The sequence below is a fragment of the Galeopterus variegatus genome, unplaced genomic scaffold (genome assembly GCF_000696425.1).
Source record: "Galeopterus variegatus unplaced genomic scaffold, G_variegatus-3.0.2 Scaffold102, whole genome shotgun sequence".
Lineage (NCBI taxonomy): Eukaryota > Metazoa > Chordata > Mammalia > Dermoptera > Cynocephalidae > Galeopterus > Galeopterus variegatus.
The window spans coordinates 994,915-1,015,179 of record NW_007726213.1 but is presented as its reverse complement, the minus strand read 5'-3'; the positions used below and the strand labels follow the sequence as shown (position 1 = coordinate 1,015,179).

General features: G+C 35.1%; 1 protein-coding gene across 1 annotated transcript in view; it reads right to left on the bottom strand.

Moving 5' to 3' along the window:
* LGR4 (leucine-rich repeat containing G protein-coupled receptor 4) overlaps positions 1 to 20,265 on the bottom strand; it is a gene marked incomplete at its 5' end in the record, with an annotated part of 101,843 nt that overhangs the window by 7,395 nt on the left and 74,183 nt on the right. Inside the window, 12 exons of the mRNA XM_008584247.1 lie at positions 89 to 214; positions 506 to 577; positions 2,559 to 2,630; positions 3,374 to 3,439; positions 4,495 to 4,566; positions 6,125 to 6,193; positions 6,583 to 6,654; positions 6,835 to 6,906; positions 7,805 to 7,873; positions 9,842 to 9,913; positions 10,730 to 10,945; positions 19,663 to 19,734. Of these exons, the coding sequence (XP_008582469.1) occupies positions 89 to 214; positions 506 to 577; positions 2,559 to 2,630; positions 3,374 to 3,439; positions 4,495 to 4,566; positions 6,125 to 6,193; positions 6,583 to 6,654; positions 6,835 to 6,906; positions 7,805 to 7,873; positions 9,842 to 9,913; positions 10,730 to 10,945; positions 19,663 to 19,734 (1,050 nt within the window). The remainder of the gene's footprint in view (positions 1 to 88; positions 215 to 505; positions 578 to 2,558; positions 2,631 to 3,373; positions 3,440 to 4,494; positions 4,567 to 6,124; positions 6,194 to 6,582; positions 6,655 to 6,834; positions 6,907 to 7,804; positions 7,874 to 9,841; positions 9,914 to 10,729; positions 10,946 to 19,662; positions 19,735 to 20,265) is intronic.

Genomic DNA, 20,265 nt, shown 5'->3' with positions numbered 1-20,265 from the left:
CTAGGAACCACAGCAAAAAACAGGACACGTTATAATTGTGGAGCCTACTATAACTTCAGCAAAAAAGAAAAATAAGATAAAAACACACCTGAGATTAACAAAGTCTTTTGCTGCTAAGGCTTCTTTCAGCTTGTAGTTGCCCACAAGTTTCAGTTGATTTAGCCCATTCAGGCCTTCCGTAGGAAATGAAGTCAATTCATTGAAACTTACATCTCTAAAATGTGAATGAGACTTCAAGTTAACTCCTAACATACAAATCACATAAAAACATCTATACATGTACTAACATCATAAACATGAGATCCCTAAGAAGTTAAGGTGTGCTGTAACAATATATCTAGCATGCATCTTGCCATCTAAGAAGCTAGTTACTATATCAGTGCAGCTTAGCATTTATGCTAGGGAACAACTGAAAATATATATTTTAATTTGACAATGTTAAAACAAGTTTCTGTAGCATTGTTTACTACTTTCATGATATTACTGCATAAAATCATCTACTTACAGGTTAGTTATTGGCCCAAGCTTGGCAAAAGCTCTGCTGTGAATTTCATGGATCAGATTTCTACTCAGATCTCTGCAATTAAAAAAGTAACATGTTAATCTTTTCAAATAAACACTCAAAATGCCAGTCAGCTACTTAGACTACACTTTAGAATCTGAGGTTGTAACACAATACCCCTGATAAGATAACAAAGATCTTTAATCTTGTCCAACATTTTTCATGTGTATGTTGAATGCCTCTCCTTCACAAAAATCTGTTTCTTGGAATATGTTCCTGTAGCAGTAATTCTAGCTGGCACCTGTTTCAAAACAGTTGTGAATTTTCTCCACTTTATCATTCTGGTACCAGTTCAAAAATATAAATGATATGATATGACCTTTGGTACTATTAACTAGGTGAGGAAAAGCTTAGCTCTTGACAAAGCCAAAAATAAAAACAGACTTCACATTATTTGCCTTCTCAAAGGTTAGTGATAAGGCCCTGAAGAAAGACAAACAATCAATATACAAACAAAGCATTCCAGCAGGGCTTCAGATATCATTCTTTTCCTAAGCAGGAAATAAAAATCCAATCAACAGCAGAGCCAGCTCTATATTCAGGAACACACCCTGAGGAATTCTGATACTACAGAATTCATACAACAGAGAAATAATTTACAACCACACTTAAAGTAGGCCTTAATGGAAATTTAAAGATTGGATAAATTCATTCCATGACATATCTCCTGGATAAGAGAAAATTCAACAAACTTGGTTCCAAATAATGAAAAGTCCAGCTTTTCAATGTTGTCACTCATCAGAGCTCTAAAAGTGATGGCAGCTAGCAGCAGCCCCTTTCTCCACAACTGCCCAAGCCCATGGAAAGCCTGTCCCCAAAAAGGAAATATCCAGGGCCGGCCTGGTGGCGCACTCGGTAGAGTGCAATGCTTGGGAGCATGGCGGCGCTCCCGCCGAGGGTTCGGGTCCCATATAGAGACCGGTCCACTCACTGGCTGAGCGCGGTGCGGGAGGAAATATCTAGCAACCCAACTACCAATTAAATATTTTCTGGTAGAATGTATGTTTTATTTCTTAAAGGAGATCTACTGGAATACCAGATTCAATATATGTAATTTCACTTTACTGTCCGTTTTTCAAACTTTTTTCTATATTAAAAAAAAATGTTCACTAATTTAGTGTCTTGTGTTTTCTGCACTGATGTTCCATGAAGGCAGTGAGTGACAAGGTTTGCCTTAGTCACCTCCATATTCCCAAGAGCTGAATGCCTGGCACAAATATGTACTCAAATACAAATGATTTTTTTTTTTTTTTTTTAAAAGATGACCGGTAAGGGGATCTTAACCCTTGACTTGGTGTTGTCAGCACCACGCTCAGCCAGTGAGCAAACCGGCCATCCCTATATGGGATCCGAACCCGTGGCCTTGGTGTCATCAGCACCGCACTCTACCGAGTGAGCCACGGGCCGGCCCCAATACAAATGATTTTTTAATGAGTGCTTCTGTTGCATGCAAGCTACATTGGTCATGACAGATATTCCAGCATAGAGGTCAGCAAACTTTTTCTGTAGAGGGCCAGATAGTAAATATTTTAACTTCTGTGGGTCATATGGTCTCTGCTGCAACTATTCAACTCTGTCATAGTATGACAAAAGCAGCTTAGACAATATTTCAACCAAAGTCCTGGCTGTGTTCCAATAAAACTTAATTTATAAAAATAGGAGGCAGGCTGAATTTGGCTTATAGGATGCAGTTTGCCTACTCTAGCCCTAATGAATTGGAAAACCTCACTATTATAACTTGAAAACAAACAAGCTACATCCCTCAGGTTATACACATTATACTCTTTTCATTCACCAATGTAACAATATCATCAATTATTTAAGGTAAAATACCGAAAGTAGATTATTTATGAACTACCAAGTGGTAAAGTTTGAACAACAATATTTACATAACATGAATTATATCTTTAAGTGTATCTACATGGGAATTATAATGGTATATCAATTTATAGCTTAACAAAAATTTTATATATCTTTAATAATCAGACAAACTTACAGGATCCTTAGGGATATCAGGCCTTGAAAAGTACCTTCCTTTATTTGGTAGATCTGATTACGTTGCAAAGAACTAAAGAAGGAAAAAGAAAAAAAAAAGAAAGAAAGAAAAGGAATGAAAGTAAAAAAAAAGAAATGATTATTTTGTATTTTGAAAAATAACATTTCCTAGTTAAGCTTTTCCTAAGTTTAAATACCCATTCATATGTAACACTGGTTGATCTTGTTGAAAGTAAAGAGCACTGCCATTTCCTCATCTATAAAATGAAAGGGTCAAACTAATTGGTATTCCATCCCAAATTACACTGCAAGTTAACTGGTACACTATTTAAATTCCTTCTCAACCCCTCTCATAAGGTGTGAGAAGGCAGATGGAGCAGTGAGAAAGGAACTAAGACAATATGGCCATAACAAGCACCACAGGACTAAAGATAAAGGCGGAGGAGATAAAAAAAATGGGAGAATTAATGCCACCCTCCCCATTTCCCAGCCAACTTCCATCAGAATTGTCCCACATAGGTACACAGTGGGCACTGGTATCCATGTCTAGTTTCCCTCAATAGCCAGGACCAGTCTTTTTATATACAAGTACACTATACTCCCCCAATAACATCTTACAGAATGCCTGATAAATAAGTGCCTAATAAATGCTGATTCTATGAACACATCTGGTACAATCTGGCATTTTATTTACAGAAACACCTGATTATATGAATTTCTAATTTACTAATATTAGGACCATTTATTCAAAATGGGAAATGCTCAATGATCTAACAATACCCCACAGCAAAAAGAATAAATCAAAGACGAACTTACATTTCTTCCAGAGCATGGCAACCATTAAAACTTGGAAGGTCTCTTATATTGTTGTAAGACAAGTCCCTTAAAATAACAGAAATTCGCAAATATTATGTTATCAGAATGCTATATTCAGAAGCATTGAAAGCAGTGCTATAATCTGTATTAAGGAGATATGGCTGAGCAAGAAAATCAGCTATTTTTCCCCTAAGATTTGTAAGCTTCTAGAGCACCTCAGTGATACAATAGGCTTAAGATTTATAAAGCTCAAGTACATAAAGTTGAGTGCAGACAATATAAAATATGTTAAAGTATATAACATATACAAAAATATAGTACAGAAAATATGTAAAATTTGTTTTATATAATAAAGCTACAGATTTTTAAAAAAAATTTTTTCCAGTATTGTTTATGCCATAAGTGATTTCTATGTTGTTCTTTAAGCTATAGGAGAAATGGTATGTTTGCCCACATGTTAAAAACATTTACAGTATATTAAATCGAATATCAGAAGTAGTTAACTTTCAATCCCACTGCAGTTTCTCCTCAGTGGTGATCATCGTGTTCAAGTCTGATACCCCACTACACCATTTAATTATTTGTTTAATCAGTCACTCACTCGTTGTTACTATATCCCTCTACTTGATACTTATTAACAACTTAGTAACTTAATTGTTTGTTCTGGTGACACTTTTACTACCTTTATTTACTTTTAATTTCTAGGTCAGCTTAGAGTTTTTAGAAAGCTACACACACTTAGTTTATTCCTGATTCAAGAAGGATTGAGGCCCTACTTATGTTATGGATGAAAGATTAAAGAACATGGGGGGAAAACACCCTGGGGGAAACTAGACAAGGAGTCAAAATAGGAAAAGACCAAGGAAGAACTGAGCTTGGTTTTACTTTATTCAAAATAAAGTCACAAGATATGATGATGTGTGATACATAACCCTAAAACCAAATTCAAACACACATTACCGACACTGTGTACTACTAAAACACCTGCTTATTACATGAAAAGAACAAATGGGAAATAATTATATCTTAAAACCACCTTATGAAAATAGTTCATTAAAAATAAAACTGAACATGTATGAAATACATAAAGGTATGAGGAGAAGGGAAGAAACACAACTTACAAAGTCCTAAGCATCTTTTGTTCTTGGCACAAATTATTAGGTATGCTGCTTATCTTTGTACCTGTCAAGGTCCTGTGGAAAAACATTGTTCATCTAAGAAATAATTCAAGTCGAGATAGTAAACAAAATGTTATTCTCATACAGAAAAATAAATGCTAACATATTTGTATATGGACTAGAATCTATGCATCCCACTGCCTAATTACACCCTAAAGTTAGGCATGTAGGAAGGTGAATTAGCCCTCAATGCTGATATCCTCTTCACAGTAATGGAAAAGAGTTTGTAACACGAGATGTTAATACTGTCCACACGATGGGCTGATTTCCCACATGCACCAGAAGGAAAACACTAATCCATACAGTCACAGCCTAACCACAAAAACCTGCAAGTTCTGTCACTCACGCCAAAACCTTTGAAACCAACTTAGCATCCTCCCCCAAAAGCTTGTCTGTCTTTCCTTTTGGTCAGCCTGGCTCAGTATTATGAAATATTCTTATTCCCTTCCCCTTCTATGCTCCTATCTGCAGTCAATCACCAGTTCCTGTGATTTCTTCCTGTGTAGTTTTTCTAGCATCTAACTTTTTCTCCCTTTTTACTGCTAACATGCAGATCAAGGGTGAAATGATACAAAAAGGGGAGGAAGAATCTCAGATAGACCATGCTGTTTGTTCTGGAGCAATTCCAGTGATGCAATGAAGACCGGAAGCTCTCAAGGTTACATGTATTCATCCGGTCAAGTGGACGATTCCCATGGTCTCCTCACCATTCCCCTACCTCTGGCTCTCTTCTCTTCACCCTCCTTATACCACCTGCTCAAACATTCTCTACATCTTCAAGCTGACTTTAGAGTCAAATTTAAACTCCTTATCTCAGTCTTCCCAAGTTTTTTTTTTTTTTTAATACCTTGTCACCTGTGAAGATCATAATATTTATGTGGCACACTGTGGAAAGGCTTCTGTGGCTAGAGATCTTAGCCATCTCAGGCCCCACCTGGCTATTTGGAGGGTGAGGTCGCCAAGATCTTGGAAGCCCCTGGAACCCATTCACAGCCCTTCACTGGGAAACCGTGCCATAACCAAATGTTCAATGTTCAAGGCTTTTTATTTTATAATCTGGTCCCAAACAATTTTCAAAATTTCTCATACCATCCCTGCATCCCATTATAAACATATGATTCTAGCTATATTTGATCATCTGTATGCCATCCCTGAGTATATTTTTGATATTTCCACTTTTACTAAATCTATCTTTCTAAATAAAAGATTCAGCTCTGGGAAACGTGACAGTATTCAATTTTCAAACATTCCACTTCCTCAATGAAAACTTCTCTGGTCTATATCAATTGCTCCCACTTCTGAATTCCTAAAGTACTGCTTCTAATTTGGCACTTAGTTAATACTTTACATTTCTAGCGGCCTTTTCAGGTCCTCTCTCCACATACGAGGCTGTTCTTTGCCTGAGTTGACTAACCCTTAATCCAAAATATCAGTCTCCACGCATAATATTTACAAAAGGAATTTGGAGGAATTAGCATAAACCCATGATCATCACTAAAAAGCACTGGCACCCTGCAAGCAGGCCAGCAGTGTTATGTTTATAATAAACCCCTCTTCAAAGGGCCACACTTACAGACTCTCCAGATGGACAGTTCCAGTCAGATTGGGAAACCGCTGCACCATGCTTGCACCACGAATAACTCTTTAAGAAATTGGGAGAGAAAAAGTAATTTAAAATAAAAATTTTTCATACATAATATTTTCATTTTATCTTTTAAACAGTTTACTTATTTATGTTTTGCCAGCAATACAAACTCACAGGATTAAACAGTTTAAAATTGCATTACTACTCTAGTTAAAAATAGAATTAGCTTCATCTCCTAAATGTATTTGAAAGTGTGATAATTTGGCCAAGTGTTCAGATAAATAAGAACCATTATAAATGTTCAACATTCTCCTTTTAACTGTGCCCAAGGGGGAAACAAAAAATAAAAGACTTTGTCTTCTGGAGCTACAATAATAAATTCTTCTTTTCCAATAAAATAATTATATAAATATTCAGGCTTGTTTTAAAATTTGCATAATACTTACAAGGAATGCAGATCAGATAAATTGTGAAATGCTGAGTTCCCCACAAAAGACAGAGGATTATCATACAAATGACTGTAAAAATACCAAAAAACAGCAAAGTTATCACATGTTCACAAGCAGTCTAAAATCTACATTCAAAATGTACATATATGTAAATGCCTGAAGTTTCATTCTTCGTCCAGATGTTTGACATTGGTACACACATAGCTTTACATGATTACATATTTTTAAAAAACATTCAAAAATACTTACATAGTTCTTAAGAGTGGATTACCACCAAATGCTCCATCAGGGATAACAGAAATAGAATTACTATGAAATCCCCTAGAAAGATAGGATAAAAATATTTTGAACTGGATATCCCTTTGTGAAATAAGTTAAAACCCAAGTATCTGCTGCTGTTCAGCATTACATAATACAACTGATAACAACTACATGAAAATTTTCTAAAATGTGGGGAACCTGAACTTTTAATTCCATTTCATCTTTTTCAGGACCATATCTAATTCTTTCTAAACCCAGCTGCTCAGTCTAGTATCTATCAGGTCCCTTGTATGAGTTTATCTGTTGGTTCTTCATCAAAAACCTTTAGACCATAAGACTCATAAGATGTTCTAACCTGAAAATCTCTCTCACTGTAGCCTGCAATGTATCATAGGCAATGTATCTTAAAATGTTAGCTGTCAACTCATGATACACAATCCATTATGCCATATACATTCCTATCTCTGCTCATGACAAACCCAATATCCAAAATGCTCCCTCATCCCTTTCATTTATTTAAATATTTCTATTCTTTCGAGTCTGGTCAAAGTCCTTCCCTTTCGTGATGCTTTTTTGAATGACCCCAAATTTCAATGAGGCCTTCCTCTGGAATGATTTATTTATCCTATTCATTCAGCACTCATTTCTACCTAGAAACAGCTATCTCTCTGTCTTCATGGTCTGCCTCCCCAGTGCGACTAAGACTACAAGCTCCTTAAGGGCAGCAACTGTAAATCATGCTTTTTTGTTTCACCAGCATCTAACTCTATACAGTAATCTATACTCAAGATCGTCTGTTCCAGCTTACACAATCCAACATGTATGACTGATTATGCGTGCTTGTGTTTGTGTATTATGTATACAGGTAATAGAACAAAGATGTTCTAAAATCTTATTGGAACATTAAATGGAGAATTCTAGAGATATTAAGGCATAAATAGAACGAAGCAATACTCACAGCTCTTTTAGGCTAGGAAGGGCTTTAATAGCCTGAGGAAATTCCCCCAAGTTATTATAATTAAGGTCCCTAGAAAAAATGGGGGAACACATGTAAGAATACTGAATAGTGATCACAGTTCACAAGGCATTTTGGTAGAAATGTATTTTAAAAGATCACATCTTCTGCAAAGTAATCTTTCTTTACTAACCGCACTGTCATTCAAAACCCTGTAGGAGTTTAATTGAAGTAGACCTTTTCTTAAAATACTGAATAGGAAAAAAAATTCACACTCTTCTACATGTCAACAAATTTATGAGTTCAAAGAATTCTCAAAATCACATATTACTGACGCATTAAATAAACAAACCATCTGAGTGGTATTTTGTAGGAAATTCTCCATATAATAGAAGTGTTGAATATCCATTTGTAAATGACAACAGTGTGAAACTGAGGTTTCCATTGGGAGTTTAGAGTGGCTTTATGAAAATCTGGTATGAGGGCACCTGACCTCAGCCCCACCAAGAGTAAGCAGGAGAAGGAACAGGGTGGATTCACACAACTGTTGTCTTCATGCGGGTTATGAATTATTGAAAATATTATATTAATTAGGAGAGAGACACTATAATGATCTGCACTAAAAAGCATTACTTCTCAGAGTGTTTAAATCTTAATTTCTCTTAACCTAAAGAGCATGCTGGCATATGATTATCATGCTTGATTGCAGAATAAGAGTAAAACAAAATTAGAAGCCAGCTCCTTCGAGAACTATTTTGTTTTCTATTTCTACACAGAAGAAAAAATGGCAAATAAAAACTAAACTGGGAAGAAGAGGTCTAATTTTAATATAATTAGAATAGTATACACAACCTAGGATCAGAAAACCCATTCAATCTTTTATCTGTTACACTACAAGTTACACACTTTAGCAAAGGAGACCTGAGGTATCTTCCTCACAATCTTCAACTTTCAAATATCCAGTGATGTTCACTATCCTTTAATTGTGTAGACAGGAAGGGGGATTAATAGAATCCTAAAAGATTTTAAGTCTTCTCATTAACTGACAGTTAACCAGAAAATTCAGTTAAATAAAATACTACAAAGCCTAAGCAATCATTCTTTACTCCCCTACCTAATGAGAACATTGTCTGAATCATTTACTATATCACATAGCAAATATTATGTGCCTTTGAATAAAAGCAAGAAAGGAAACTAATATAAACTAAAAAACAAAAATAAAGACCCTACTGTCAATTATATACAGCTGCACAATGTCTTTTACTTATATAGTGGTGCAATGTACAGCCGAAACAGCCAGAAGTCCAGAACATTTTAGCTAATAAAAACAACAAAAGTGGGCCGGCCCGGTGGTGCACTGGATAGTGTGCCGCTTGGGAAGCGCGGCGGCACTCCCGCCGAGGGTTCAGATCCCACATACAGACCGGTTCCCACTCACTGGCTGAGCGAGGAGCGGACGCAGCACTGAGGGTTGCGATCCCGTTGCCGGTCCCGGTCCAGTACGGGGGCAACACTGAGGGTTGTGATCCGTTGCCGGACACGGAAAAAGACAAAAGACAAAAAAAAAAAAAAAGTATAACAAAATATAAAAAAGCAGATATAATATTCAAATCCAGTTGAATTATTATCCAGATATAATATTCAAATCAAGTTAACAATTACCAAGACAACTAAGATCATGGAAAAAAACAAAAAACTATCCAAAATTCATTTTAGAAGTTTCCAACTTCCAAAACTGTCTCATACATTGAACAAAATCAACATTTTTGAAAAGGTACAAATCTTCATAGATTGAGCTGCTTTTAATATGAATTTTTGGAACGGGAAACATGAAGTTCACACTTACATGACATTTTTAACCATAACTTAGACTAGTATTCATAACTGGGTTATTTGATGGCAAGAATTTAGTCATTTATTAAAGCAAATTAATAATGAGCTGAATCTAGGACCAATATTTTTTTTCCTTTTTCTTCAATGAAGTACAAAACTGCACTGCCAATATGAAAATGTGATTACCCAAAATATGAATATACTCACAAGGTCTCCAGATTATCTAGTCCATCAAAACAGTGTTGCCCCAGACTTTTAATTTTATTGTTATGAAGATGCCTGTGGAAAAAAGCATCAAAATGACCTTTATATGCCCCCAAAAGCAACTATTATAATTGTTTTCTGTGTCTAAATTGGTGTGACTTGGAGGAATGGTATAGCTAAACATCTCAAATGGCATTGGGTAGTTACCTCTTGTTACCTACTGCACAGACTAACTGAATATAGACCATTAATGGAAAGAAGATAACTCTAATGGAAAAATGGTGCACATATTGAAGATTATTTAATATTTACTCATATAAAAATAAAAGTTTTGATTAGTTCTTTATATGAAGCAAAACTTTGATGAGCTCTCCTATGGAGAGATGGAGGTAATGACACCAGTTTACACCAGTGAGACCAGTAACAGATTTTTCTTTGAAATGCCACTTTATCATGTCCAAGTTTTGAAAGATTAAAAATAGAGGATCACATACATTTGAATGGAAAGATGGAAAAACATGAAATAGCCCTGAAACTTATTTCTGTGAAAATATCATAATGATTTCACTTCTTTTAACATTGCATACCTTGCTGGGACACAAGTAAAAGCTGTATGAGTGTTTGTGAATGAACTAATTTCTTCTCATGATTAAAAACGACCCTTTGTTTTAGGAAAGTTCAATAGTTATTATCAGATGCTAATTTTTTAATTCTCCTATTTTGTATTTTAAAAAGTCTGCATGTTTAATCTTATACAAAGGCAACTCCCTCAAACACTAACTATTCAGGAGCATGATCAATCAGGTACTTTCATAATCATTTGTCACAAGAAATCTGTTTTTGCTCCCAAATTAATACAAATATATATTATTGAAAAAAGTGGATACTTACAGAACTACCAGGCTTGAAAGGTTGGTAAATGCAAAGTCAGGGATGCTTGAGATTTTATTGAGAGCCAAGGTCAGCGCCTGCAGAGTTGGCAGATTGCTGAGGGGATGCACAGGTACCTCAGTCAAGCTGTTATCATCCAGCCACAGATGCCGTAACTGAACAAGCCCTTCAAAACTGTCCTCAGGGACTGAGGTAATATGGTTGGCATCTAAACGCCTGAGAGAAACAGAAACATCCATGTTCAATGACGAGTTCTAGTGGCATGAGTCCATCTAAGTCACATAGCTCTCAGAGCTTTCAAAACAAAAAGGATTTATAAAAAATACCAGGGCCACAGCATCCCTTATTTCTTTAATTTCACTAAAAGTTCTCATGAAATCTGAGAACTTTTCCAAGCAGTATATGAAAGTCAGTTCTTTTCTTTCCTTCATAACAATAAGATGTATCCAAATCTAAATTCTTCAACTATCTTTGGCTAAGAAGTAATTTTATAGCAGAAAGATATGTTTATGGGGGGAAAAAAAAAACCCTATCACAAAGCTCGAGTTGGAAATTTATGTTTCAGAGTATACCTATCAAAAATACAGAAAATCAACAGAAGAAACAAAGCTGGGCAAATAAGCTACTTCACTTCCAATGTTACATCATAACTGATATTTAATATTAAATTCAGTTGCTACTCTGATTTGATACCAAAGGGAAAATTAGAAAATATTTACAAATTTTTAATAGTGAAAATCCACTTCAATAGATTCTTGACCATTTTTATTACTACCAGGCAAGTTAAAAATATAAGTGCCATGCAAAACAACCTTCTCCTCTTCTCTTAGCATGAAGTACTTTTGAAAAGTTAGTTTGCCAAAATTAAGTTATTAAGAAAAAAGGCAAACTGTTCATAGGAAACATTAAACAGCTCCTCTGATCAATGTTATTGTGGCTTTAAGGTTTCCTCAATTTTCCCCAAAATTTTAGAATTAAGGATACCTTACTAATAGGATTACTCATACTTAAAAATTAAGTCCCCATCTAAGAATCTGGAAACTAAGTCCTAAGTATTATTATTGGCACAATATATGTGTAATTATTGGAATAATCGCTTTTCCACACAAAGACAACCTGGCATTAATATGATGAGGAACAGTATGTGCCAGGCAAATCACAACTTTCCTCACAAATCCCTTGCTGATATATGTTCACAACTTATATTCATGCCTCATAGCCTTGGACTTCTTTTTGAAAATTAGGGAACACAAAAAACTGATGAAAACTCAAAACTACAGTATAATTTTTAAGAAATAAAGTTTGGCAGCTTCAGGTTTAGGAATTTCTGAATTTTAGAGTGGTTTTAATACCTCCTGTTTTCTTATGCTGCTCAAACTTCAGTTCCTGCCATAATTATCCCATTTCCCTCTTGGCAACTTCTGGGTCCCTGCTTCCAACTAACTGCCCCCAGCACCAGATAAATTCTTTTCCCTAGAAGCAGATAAACTGGGGTTAAAGACCATAGGTCCCAATGAGTATTTGATGGAGGCTTTCTTTCTGATAGGGTCAAGATAACTGAAAGAACATTAAAAAAGGGAAAGCTTAGGAAACTGAGCAGATGCCTTAAGAATCCACCTAGAAATACACATTTTTTAGACTTGTTTATTCCTTGGGCTTTCTAGAATTTACCTTGAGAAGAGACAGGTAATCTCTATATAACAAACTGGCAAAGTACTGGCTACAGTGCCGTTTAGGAGATTTGCTCTAAAGAGTAGACAGGAATATGTTCAAACACACACACACACACAATTCGCAACCTTGTGGAGCTTCTCTTCTTAGGAAGAGAGACACTAAACATATAATCATACAATTATCCATATAACTGAATAATTAATGTAACCAAATTATACTTGTAGATGATTTAATTATTTGCAATTCATTCAACACATTTAAATTGATCATCTTGTTAGGCACAAAATACAAATGGTAGGAATGACAGGCCTGCCCTTGTGAGACTGACATTCAAACTGGGGAGGGGCAGAGGGTAGTGAGATACAATATAATAAGCAAATTACAAAATGATTACAGAGTGCTTAAAAAAGTGCTCTGAAATAAATAAACAAGGTATTGAGATAAAGACTGATGGAGTCTGAGGAGGAGGGTAGCTATTTAAAATGCATTGTAAGCAAGAGAGCAATGCCCAGGGTCGTAGGCAGGAGCTGAGGGCAACCCACTCTGCCCAGAAGCAGGCAACAGAGCACACTGAAAACACCGCTTCCACACAGATGGCTCACGATAGCCACTGCCACAGCCACATCCATGGCTGCCAGAAAAGATAGCTATCAATAGCTACAGCCACCATGCAGGTGGCCTGCCAGACACTTGACTGCATCAACACAAAGAGAGTCACAAGCAAAGACTAGAAAAAGAGGAGGACGTCTCTCTCCTCAAAGCCCACTCCAGAGTAAGAGGAAGCAACTGCTCTACCAGATAACCAGACATCAATGTAGAGATACTAGAAATACAAAAACTCAAGAAAATATGACACCGCCAAAAGAATATAGTAATTCTCAAATACCAGACCCTATAGACCAGGAAACCCTTGATGTGACTGAAATGGAATTCCAAGCCACAATCTTAAAGAAACTCACTAAGATATGAGAAGACTCAGACAATATAATGAAACAAGAAAAAAAAATCCAAGATAGGAAGGAGGAAATTTACAGAGAGATTAATACCTTAATAAATGTAGCAGAACTCATGGAACTGAAGGATTCACTCAATGAAATAAAAAACACAACCGGTAGCTTAAGCAGCAGGCTAGAATGAACAGAAGAAAGAATTTTTGATCTTGAAGATAGTCTTCAAGAAATAACCCAGGCGGAACAAAAAAAAAGGAAAAAAGAATTTTAAAAAATGAAGAAAATCTAAGAGAACTAGCAGACAACCTTAAGCACCCAAACATTTGAATCATGGGTATTCCAGAAAGAGAGGAGAAAGGAAAAGGCACTGAAAACCTATTCAACAAAATAATAATGGAAAACTTCTCAGGTATGGGGAGAGACACAGACCTTCAGATTCAGGAGGCCAAAGATCCCCAAACAGATTTAATCCAAAAAGATCCTCTCCAGTCAAACTGGCAAAGCTCAAAGACAAAGAGAGAATCTTAAAAGAAACAAGAGAAAAGTGTCAAGTCACCTATAAGGGAGCCCCTCTCAGAGTAATAGCAGACTTCTCATTAGAAACTCTATAGGCCAGAAGAAAATGGGATGATATATTTAAAATACAAAAAGAAAAAACCTGCTGGCCAAGAATACTATACCCAGCACAACTATCCTTCGGAAATGAGGGAAAAATAGTGTATTTTCTAGGCAAACCAAAATTGTGGGAGTTCACCACCACACAACCAGCCTTATAAGAAATCCTCAAGGAAGTCCCGCACCTGCAATCTGAAAAGCGATAATCACTACCATGAATACACGAGAAAGAACAAAAATCTAAATGAGAAAGAGAAAAAAACTAAATCTTACCAGCACAAAAAACCATAATGAAAATATATCAATGCCCCTGCTTTATTTCTGATTTTATTAATTTTGGTCTTCTCTTTTTCTTGGTCAGTCTAGATAAAGGTTTGCAAATTTTGTTGATGTTTTTAAAAAATCAACTTTTGGTTTTGTTGATTTTCTATATTGTTTTTTAATTCCCTATTTCATATATTTTTGGTTTTGTTGATTTTCTTGCAAATTTTGTTGATGTTTTTAAAAAATCAACTTTTGGTTTTGTTGATTTTCTATATTGTTTTTTAATTCCCTATTTCATATATTTCTGTGGTAATCTTTGTTATTTCCTACTTATATTTGCTTTTGGTTTCAATTGTTCTCCTTTTTCTATTTTCTTAAAGTAGAAGTTCAAATTACTGATTTGAGATTTTTCTTATTTTTAATATAGGTGTTTCTGAGTATAAATTTTCCTCTAAGCACTGCATGAGCCCTGAATCCTATAAATTTGGATATGTTGTACTTTAATTTTTATTTCAAAGTACTCTCTAATTTCCTTGTGATTTTTCTTTTTACCATTGTTTGTTTAGGAGAGTGTTCTTTAATTTCCAGACATTTATGAATTTTCTAAATTTCCTTCTCTTATTGTGGTCAGAGAACGTATTTTATATGATCTTAGTCTTTTTAAATGTATTAAGACTTGTTTTGAGGCAAAAAAAACCCTGAATGTTAAAGCTGCAAATATCACAGAACTACTGTATGCACTATATATTTTTCTTTTGCACTCAAAAAATTTTGAGTCTGTTTAAAAAAATAAATAAATAAAATTCACTGGGTCAGGAAAAACTCAGACCTAAAGCATGAGCAAGAGTGAGCTGAAGGAGAAGGTGGACAAGGAATGTTTCAGGCAAAGGAAAGAGCAAGGGCAGAGACCCAGTAGCAGAAACCAACTTGGAATGGCACAGCAACCCCCAGAATGTCACAGTGATGAGAACACAGAAGGAAGGGAGAGGAGGGTCCTGAGAGACAAAGCTGGGGGTAAAAACAGGGTCCAAATTCTGCAGGTCCCTATAGGCCAGGAAAGGGATTTTGATTGTATTTTAATTACTATTAAAATTACAATTTAAATTGAAGTTCCCCCCTAATTTCTCAGTGATACAGCAGTTTAGAAGTTTAAATTCTTATTTTTATCATACTGATGATAATCTGTATTCATGTTCCATAAAATAAGAAGCAATGCACCCCCAAATACACATACAGTATCCCATTGAAATTAAATCCTCTCTCTAAAGGCTTCATTAAGATATAGTAAAATACTATAAGTTGTCAGTACCTTTTAAACATAAATCCAGTACTATACATACACCAATTATGCTCCTATGAATTCTGTGCCATATACTGTCAAAGAAAAGAAATGGCCTTAACTTATAGCAAGACAACCACATAAGTTTTGAACTAAGATAGTAATAAAACTATCTTCTATACAAAATAACAATACAATAAAAGCACAGATACAAATTCCTCTGTACAAAAATTTCCCAAAATTGTAAAGTCGTACATAAGAAAGAGATTAAAAGGAAGAACTTAGGAAAAATGGATTCCTTAATAAGAAGTTAAATGAGAAAAATGGTCTGGCCAGTTAGCTCTAGTTGGTTAAAGTGCAGCCTTATAACACCAAGGTCACGGTTTGGATTCCCATACCAGCCAACTGCCAAAAAAAATAAAAAAGAAGAAGAAAAAAGATTCGTGGTAACTCAAATGGTTAATCTTTAGGCATCAAGTCACGAATGGGTGTGGGGATCCACTCATAAATGTAACAAATTCGCACTTACACTGAGATCAGTGCTTCACAGAGAAACAGTGAAGTCTCAGAACTGTGGCTTTGTGCCAATGACCTACACAATTAATATTCATCCTGATATACCAAAGAAATACTACAGGTATAATCTATTCTTTTAGTAGATGCTAAAAAGCATCAGACATCTCACAAAGTGGAAAGATTATGTTCAATTCTTCAAGGTATTCTACTATTTGAACTCCATAAGGCAAGAGAAAAATTACTACTACTTTAAGTGCAATTTTATTATTAAAAGGTTAACAGTGTATTAAGTAAATTCCCTTAATTGTGTCTTGAGAATATGTTTCTATTCCCTATTCTCAAAAGCCTATTTTACACCACACCAAGACATTTGTATTCTTTAAGTTCTTGCCTTAAACGAAATTACAGTAACAAAATAATACTATATGCAGATATTTACTGCTGAAAGTCTGTTACCTATAAACACCTATTCCATGTAATTAAAACCTCTCTTTTTCTCTCTACTTCTAACTTACCAATAAGGTACATACTATAGTTATAAACATATTTTTTAATTATTGAGGAAAACCTAGGAAAGTTAACCTTTGAGATACTTTAATATTCAGTGTAAATGTGATCTAATGCAAAGAAAAAAACTCCAGTGGAGCTAATTCTGAGACATCATTTTTATATCCTGCTCAGGTAATGCTTTAGCCATTTTCATGGCTTTGTGGGAGGCTGTAATGCTACCTTTTTACTAGTATCAACAATTCACTTTCAAATTTTATAGTCATCATCAAGCACGCACTTGCAGCAAACCACTCCTGGTCTATTTCAACCCCAATGAACTTTACTCCTTTTAAGCACTATTCAAAACCACAAGGAAATCTTTCACGTAATTCAGGTCTGAAGATCAGATTTTCAAACTGACTCAAGTGCTGATAAGACTGTTTTACACCATAACAGAATTTCAATTGTATCTAACTTGACCACTGCACCCACTAAGCTAACAAACCCACAAACATTTCCTTCTTAAATAAAACAGGCCCGACACTGATACATATAAAACATCCCAAAGCCTTTAAAAAAAAAAAAAAAATTTTTTTTTTTGCTTTGATACCACTCCCTGTGCCAATCCCAATTCTGGAGATAATTTAAACTAAGCAATTTACTTAACGATTGATGAGCACAGTACATTTTAAAACATTATTTTACACTTTAAATCATCTACATAACGAACAAATATCACTGACACTTTAATGTACTTATTGACCACAAATTAGAATCTATTTGTATGTTTTCTTGGTAATTTTTCTGTTCTGAAGTTGAAAATGAGATTTTTAGTTTTTTCTTTTTCAGCCTTCAAACAAGACAAAATGACTGAGTATTGTGATCACTAAGTCTTGGGAAATTACAATTCAGTATGAAATTCTTCAAGTAAAATGAATTCTGAAGATGCAAAAGAAAACAAGAACTCTTAAAATGTCTAATGAATTCAGGTCCAAGGAAAGAACGAGGGTGTAAAATCAGTAAAGCACATTACTGAAAATAATATTTTTGTAAAGGAACTCATTCCAATTCATTGATTTTAAGAGTCAACTCAGAACTTAATCAGCCATAGTGAAAAACATATCCTTATATTTTGTAACTCGCCATTTTTGTGAAGTGAACTCCTTAATATATTCTACCTTAAACTTCTATTTAAACTGGTAATTAAATGGCCAACACCCTGAATATTCCTTATTTATGACATTAGACACATTTTAAAGTATAACTTTTACAACATATATTTTATTAGCACATATTTTTATTTTCACATTCATTTCCCATTAACTATTATGATATCTTATCTAAAATCAAATTTATAATTTCCAGTGATGTGTTTTTGGTGCAATTAAATATTAGCATTATTTGCTAAAACATTATTAGCAAATGGATGGGACAAGTAGTTCAATCATTTTTACCTGTTTTCTAACTCACATGCGTTTTCTACAAAAGCTTATATTTAGTTATTTCAAAGTACAATAAAAACTGAAGTGACAGATTAATATACAAATATGTGATATGGTTAAAATGTAATTTTATAATCCAGAATACATAAGTGTTATAACTATTACAACCTTTTTATTCAGAGTGATTCTAAAGAGATTTTTTTTAAAAAATGGCTTCCTAGACCCTATCTTTAAAAAGAAAATAGCATAACTTCTAGGATATGGCCTAGAAAAGTGCATTTTAGCAATTCACCCCTCTCTCCCAGCATTTCTGCTGCAGTGGCCAAAGTGCCACACTTTGAGAAACTTTGCCCAGTCCCATTGTATTTAGTATTTAGGACGTGAAGTGGAGCAATACGAATTTGTGTTCATTATCCTAGAAAAAGCTAACAAAGTTCCTTGTTTTGAAGAATACTTTTTCACTATTTTGAGAAGTTCCCTTCACCAAATTGGTAAACTGGTAACCAAAAGAAACAATTGATGAAACATATCACCATCATGATACCAGATATTGTTCCAAGTGCTTTTTGTGCATTAAAGTACATGGTAAATAATGAGCAAACTACTGTATGGAGAGTTTTAAATAACTTGCCCAATACCACACAGCTAATAAGGGCAGAGTGGAGATTCAATACCAGACGGGCCTGTTACAGAATTCTAATTAATCGAAATTTCTTTTCAGAGCAAGTTAAACATTCTGACAGATAAATATACAAAGAGGTTTTTTCTTGGCAAAAGTCAAATTACACCACATATAACCACATACTTCCTAAAGGTTGCTTCTCAACCTTTTACTTTATTTTCTTCAACCCTTTCTTTTAAAATGCTCCTAAAGACAGAGGAACTTGATTAGCCCTAACATTAGTCTATAACATGTATTCTAGTCATTAACAAATACCTGTTTATTTAATACAAAAATGATTATTTCTTCAGATCTGTGGATTTGCATGGCCACCGTGGTACCACTGCTGCTTACCTGACCACCCGCTATAAGGGGAAGGGGGCATATGCCTTGGAGAATGGGATCATTGTTTCTGAGGTTTGGGTATGCATATATAAATATATACATAAATTCTCTGCATTTATGGAATGCATAAAAGAAAAAAGTGAAGCGCTATTTGAAAAAGCTTTTGAAATCAGTGACTACATGGTAAAAACAGAGTTGAAACCTCAAACACTCCACATAAAACCAAACTTTTCTCAAAAAGAAAAACCTGGGAAGGAGGCAGCTCAGACAATTCAGTAATTCCCAATGTATTTAGTCAATGTCCACAGAAGAGGAACTATAATCAATTTATTCTGATTATCTTTACCACCTGAAACAGTAACCTCTTTGTGGCTGTTTCTTGACAGAGCACAAGGCACTAGAACTAACGTACACACATAACTCTAGTTCCAAAGAGTTGCTGATGACCAGCCATGCACAAGTTCATGGAAATACACCCAGCAGTGAATACTCACCCTCTGAGACAAGAGAGAAGGTAAATGGAATCACCTTCTCCCCCACCAAAGGAAATTTTGCTAGCAGTAACTGGCCATCCCCATTTTATCCCAGATGAGTAGATAAATCTCCCCTTTTCCCTGGGATTCTAGTTCTTTACACGTTTAGTAGCCAGAGTGATCTCCTAATGATTCAAGAATGCAGAAAACAAGAAAGTTACTTACAAAGACTGCAAAGCACTCAGTCCTCGAATGGCTTCACTGGGTACTGTTTTCAATTGATTGTTCTGGAGGGTTCTGGAAGGAAATTTTTGATTAGTGAATAACAAGCAATTGTTACCATTTTTTTCTCAGAGGAATTCAGAGCCATTAATATGGCTTTCCAAATAATATTTCCAGCGGCAAAAAAAAGGGAGGAATGGAGGTGGAAAGCACCTAAGACAAGAGAATAATAAAAAAGTCAAGAAACATTTGTTGTAAAGCCAGAAATGAAATTTATGCTGCCCAAGACATCTCTTAACATAGTCCTGCTAAGTAATCCATATATCTAGGGTTTGTGGATTCCATTCCCATTCCAAGGAATTAAGGCACCCTAGTTAATGTTCATCACTCCAGGTACTGTTAGTTAATGTTAACTGGGAGGTACAACAAGTTAACTGGGAGGTACAATAAGCAAACCCATTGGAATCCCTAATGCCTTTCACATCGAAATAAAGCAGAACCCAGAAACATGAACATTCGGCAGGCCAGTCTTGTCAAAAGGGCAGCAGAACCTGAGCTCTTAGGGAAAAGCAGAAATGTCCTCAATGTGTGTAGGGCCAGGGCAGA